The sequence below is a fragment of the Cibotium barometz genome, chromosome 34, assembly GCF_041138505.1.
Source record: "Cibotium barometz isolate CiBa-2024 chromosome 34, ASM4113850v1, whole genome shotgun sequence".
Lineage (NCBI taxonomy): Eukaryota > Viridiplantae > Streptophyta > Polypodiopsida > Cyatheales > Cibotiaceae > Cibotium > Cibotium barometz.
In genome coordinates, this window is record NC_141079.1 from 17,700,739 (window position 1) to 17,706,472 (window position 5,734).

At 42.6% G+C, this 5,734-nt stretch overlaps 1 protein-coding gene across 1 annotated transcript; it reads right to left on the bottom strand.

Moving 5' to 3' along the window:
- Positions 1–542: 542 nt before the first annotated feature.
- Positions 543–1,472, bottom strand: PAC1 (20S proteasome alpha subunit C1). Its single transcript, XM_086773789.1, has one exon. The coding sequence runs from the start codon at positions 1,390–1,392 to the stop codon at positions 640–642; it is 753 nt and encodes a 250-aa protein (XP_086629915.1). The 5' UTR covers positions 1,393–1,472; the 3' UTR covers positions 543–639.
- Positions 1,473–5,734: the final 4,262 nt, after the last annotated feature.

Genomic DNA, 5,734 nt, shown 5'->3' on the forward strand with positions numbered 1-5,734 from the left:
CAAGAATCTGGATAGATACAAAACTAACACTGAAGAACAGGTTCATTTTCGAGCCATGTCTCAAACCATAAGAGGCATTCTGAGGGGTGCGAAGCACCTTAATAAGTTATAAGGGTGTAGAGGTGGTCCCCAAAACTATTATGGTTGGGGGTCTGATTAAGCCCAAAGCTGTAACAGATCTAGGGCCTAGGCTGTCCAGCCAAATAAAAAAGTTCTCACAAAAGCTCACCACATGACATGTACTTGCCCTGTTTTCCACGCCCAACCTTAAAACAAGGCCCATCAATCTCAAAGTAGACACAAACTTGAAACTGAAGTGGGATGCAATGTACACAAAAACTTCTGTAGACAAAAGATTTCCAAATGACTTGGAGGACATTGCAGGCCATCCATGACCAGCTTTACAATCACTTAATTTACCTAAACCTTATCAGAGTGTCATGTAAGAAAGAAAGCAACACCTGAAAAATGACTTCATCAAGAACATCATTTAAAACAGTTATTTAGATCGATAAGCCCAATATCATTTGGCACGAGCAACATTTCATAAGCCCATTGTCCATTATAAAAGCAACACTAAACGTAATGACATGAGTTCAGAATGGGACACAAAAATTCCCCTAGCAAAGTTAAACCACATCAAGACTCTTCGGTTTTGGCTTGTGTGATGCCAAACTTCAGCAGCAACTTGTTGAGCTCATCCGGTGAGCAAACCTGGTACTTTACCTCACCCCCCAGTGCAAGGCTAACCTCTGCAACCTCGAGCTTCTCTGACGAGAGGCTGGTGCTGTCCATGGTCTTGCTAAGCACTTTGAGAGCAAGCTGCACCGCCTCCTCTCTACTGATGTCATCCTTGTAGTCCTGTTTAAGCATGGATTGAGCAGCCTGGTTGTTGGCACCAATAGCGGCCGCCTTCCAGCCGCCATAGTTGCCACTTGGGTCGCTCATGTAGAGCTGGAAGCCAAAGTTCTTATCATAGCCAGCAAAAAGGAAGGAGACACCGAATGGGCGGAGGCCACCGAATTGTGTGTAGCCTTGTTTGGTATCAGACAATGACTGGACAAGCTGCTCAACCGGCATAGGCTCCTGGTAGGAGAAAGTGTACCTTTGGGCCTGAAGGCGGGCGGTGTTGATTAGGATGTTGGCGTCAGCGGTGATCCCGGCCACGGCGCAGGCCACATGGTCGTCGATCTTGTACATCTTCTCGGTGGACTTGGAGGCAGCAAGGAGCTTGGAGGTCACACGCTTCTCGCCCGCCAGAATCACGCCATCTTTGGCCAGTACACCGATCGCTGCCCCCGCGTTCCCTATGGCCTCCATCGCGTACTCCACCTGATACAGGCGGCCCTCCGGAGAGAATATGGTAGTCCGGCTGTCGTAGCGGCGAGACATGGTGGCGCTCTCTTCTTCGTGGTTCTGCTGCTGAGAGAGGGGAAAGAACAGAATAGGTAAAGGCTTTTCGTGAGGAATAAGATTGGAGGCTACGTAGTTTCAGACGGACATCATTTCACACCTTCGTCTTCTAATAAAATACCAATCTCATTTCACACCTTTGTCTTCTAATATAAAGAGGATTATATTATATGATAGTGCTGCACATTTAAATTTAAACACTACATTAAAAATGTACACAAGAGAGATGCAAAGATTCAAGAGAACGTGTTTATTGAGACATGATGTGGCTAGCACAGTCAATGAAGAAGCAAGTTGATGATTCATTTCAGTGTTGTTACACGAAGAAACATATAAGATTTCATGGAACAACATAAGACTACAGTAAAAATTATTGATTCTGATTGCTCACATCAACACAGAAATAAGGATGCTATAAGAACTACACCTATTAATATTTTGATAGTAATTGTCAAGGATGAGGCAGATACTCATATCATTGGACATAGAAGAAATCTCTCACATAAGTATCCTTGCACATTAACATGAGTTATGCATTAAGTTGATCTTTTTTACTACGGGCTTCTTCTGTGCATGTGTGTGTGAGTGAAAAAATAAAAAAAATAAAAAAAAATAAAAAGAGCATACACAAGGTATGGTGAGGTGGTGGCACAAATCTCCCCTTCAAACTATGACCATAAAGAAACGTGTCATTCATGTGTTCAATTGAGCAATTTCATTAATGAAAGTGGAGGCTAGTGAAATGTTACAAAGTCGTATAGCATGTGATAATATACTTATGTGGTGAGAAGTCACTTAAGTGCATTGCATGGTACAAAAAAATAATATGGCAAAAAGGGGTGTGCAGCATCTAGAGTAATGTTAACAATTGTAGTTAACATATCCCCCTCCCTAATCACAGTTTCATCCTCAAGATTGGCATGGAGGCATGGGGGAGGTCAATGGTAGAAGTTGTTAATGCGAGGAGTAGAAGTAGAATAACAAGACTTCACATATACTAGGTATTGTGGTGGAAGGAGCGATAAGAAGGTGTTGTAATGCCATTAGAAGTCATAACCGGGGCTTCACATAGTGGGTATTGTGGTGGAAGGAGTGTTATGAGGTCTAGAAGGCTGACTCAAATGTACCTTCACCTTCAAAGGTGATGAGCCACTATCCTTAGAGCCATTGCACCAGCATGTAGTAGTCAAATATCTACCTGAGAGTGTAGCCTTTGTTGATGTCAAAAGCGAGGCCTTGGGGACCTCGTCATAACGATGCCGGTTGGGAACTCAATCAACAGAGTAATGACGAGATTGAAGAACCAGATGGTGAAAACTATGTCGAGGTCATGCAGCAGCTAGCCATATTGCTAGATAAATTTACACATAGTGCATACAAGCTTCATATAGGAGCTTTAGTGGCTTTGGAGGGGACTCATGCAAAGTTATGCAACTTAGGTTCTTCTCAAGCTCCTTTTCAAAGAGATGTCATGCTCACTTAAGTTTGATGGGGAAGTAAGTGGGGCTAAATCATAGGTAGTGACAAGGAGCATAGAAGTACTCCTTCCAATGGGGGGCTTCAACAAGTAAGGCCACCTCTAGAGGGGTTGTTCTCCTCTCATATATCATGGGTGATTTTATGGGCATTGGCATTAAGTTGTCGGTATCCATTGTGCTCTTAGGTGTGGTGGGCTTTCTCCAATGGCTTTAGATTTTCTTTGAGATAACCCTTGATGAGGGAGATGTCAGTTTTATCGGTGATGGGATTAGGGTCTTCTTGAGTGCCGAAGCGACGATCCAGTACCTAGAGGGTCGTCTTGAATTCTATGTGGTTGAGGGGTCACATGCCACTTAAAGGGGAAATTCAAGGGGGAAATTTTGATTGGACTCTTTGGTGTCAGTCCGGAACCTCGGTTTTTGAATTCTATGTGGTTGAGGGGTTAAGCACCAAGTGAAGGTGAAATTCAGGGGAAAGCTTTGATCAGAATCTTTGGCAAGGGGTTGTCGGATCTCACCTTCTTTGAGGTTGGTCAGCGGATTAGCTTTGGATGTTGAGGCTAAAGGGACCATGCACCAATCTTTGAATTTCATGTGGTCAAGGGGTCATGCGCTAGTTGAAAGGGAAATTCGGGGGACTCTTTGGTCTCTAGAGGGTTACGGGATCTCACCTTCTGAGGTTGGTCAGTGGATTGGCTTTGGATGTTGAGGTTAAAGGGGCTTTAGAATCTTGAGATGAAGCAGAACCCCAGAGGGCCGTCTTCTAAATTCTATGTGGTCAAGGGGTCATGCGCCAGTTGAAGGGGAAATTCAGGGGAAAGATCTGATTGGACTCTTTGGTAGGGGTTTGTGGGTTCTCACCTTCTTCGAGGTTGGTCAGTGGATTGGCTTTGAATGTTGAGGCTAAAGGGGCTTTAGAATCTTGAGATGAAGCGAGACCCCTGATTTTATTAAGGACTTCATCCATAGCATCATCATTGTCCCCCTTGTCCTTTGGCTTCATAGTGATGGCAGGATTCATGGATTGATAAAAGACATGTGCTTCCCTATACTCCTCATCCGTCTCTTCTTGAGGGTAGGCCACATGGTCCATATATTGGTGGCAATCCTGTATTAGTTGGAACTACTTCCATGCTCAGTGGTAGAAGATTAGGATGCTGATAATGGGGGAGTATGCCATGCTTGCCTTGGGGATGAGGTGGGCACATGAGTCATCTCAATGGAGTGCTAGCTAGGCCCTCTTAGCCAGTCAAGGCCATCATGGGCAATGAAAGAGGGGGTCAGGAAAGGATAGAGATCCTCCGATACTGTGAGCTCAATGGGATCTCCCTTGTCTAGCTTGTTAGAGTAGGTTAGTACCACCCAACACCAAGGACATGGTATGGGAGGTTGAAGATGGTTGTTTATGTCTTGCTAGCTAAGCCCTTAAACAAGGTGCTAAAGAGATAAATGGAACACATAATAAGGACTCTCATTGTAAGACACACATGTAGGGGCAAGAGCTAAAGCATCATATTCATTCTATTCTCTATTCTATATCACGTTACATCCCATACGAAAGGGCTTTGAATAGCCATGTCCATGTGACCTTTTTCAACTTCCATAATAGCTTCTTTCTCCACATCTCCATTCTCATGTAACTCCCACTCAAAAGGTCTTTAAATAGCCATGTCCATGTGACCTTTCCACAAATCCACTCTCATAAAACTCCCACACAAGTGTAACTCTTAACCACTTCTTGATATGTAGTTCTTGGTGTGATATCTTGTAATTCCTATGGCTAATGACATAATCTCATTCTTTGTTATGCTAAGTAGTCTATGTGCTAACCTTAGGGAAATATGATTGTAGGATATGGGCGGCCAATTATTAAGTCACAACACTTGGCACGCTTGAGGAAATAGGATGTCAATCCATCCAAACCCACATGGTAGTGAAACAATGCTCCTATACCAATTCAAATCATACAAGATAACCATGTGAAACCATAGTTTGATGAGAGTCAAACTCCTAAGTGTTGGGTGTGGAAAAAGTCGCCAAGTTGATGTTGCATGGGAATCTATGTGAAGAAGGTGTGAACACTGTGAGGAGCATATGCCTTAAAATTTGATGTTGAGGTAAGTGCCATGGAATGCGTCATATGGTAGAAAAGATGATTAGCATGCCATTGGGTCCAAAAAAACAAAATCTTGTGAATAACCTTGCACCCAAGCAAGAAGGGTTATATATAAAGCATCAAAGTGATGTGCATGATCCTCCACCAAATAACAAGCATGTAAAGTATCCGCCTTCAGTTGTAGGGGTTAAACAACATCAAGGACTACCGCATTAGAAAAGTGAACGGTTGAGACTATGTCGAATTATCATGGACTTTGCTTGGACGGATGCTCGAGGATTGTTTGGCTGATATCTTGATGGTTAGACAATTGGATGTTGGATAGTTGGCAGACTATCGGATAGTCGAACAATCAGGATAGTTAGATCATTAGTGGGGTTCAACTCATCCAAATCCACATCAATAATGATGCTCATATGGAAGACTTAGGCATTTTACCATAGTCTCGTCTTATAATAAGTTTATTTGCATTTAAACCATTTGGGTTACATAATGATGATAGTAGTACTCATGATACTACTTTGAAAGGTTGGTTAAAAGACCTCATATGAGCATTAGTTAGAAAAACTCATATGGGTATCTTTACATTTAATATTTGTTAGAAGATCTTGTATGAGTATTGATAGTTTATAAAGAAGGAAATTATGGAAAATAACCATAAGCTAGACACTTGTTGAAACATAAAAGAAATTATCTTAAATTATGGTTATGCCCGATGGATGCTTTC

Coding starts and splice junctions, on each gene's coding strand:
- PAC1 (XM_086773789.1), bottom strand. CDS start 1,392: ATGTCTCGCCGCTACGACAGCCGGACTACCATATTCTCTCCGGAGGGC.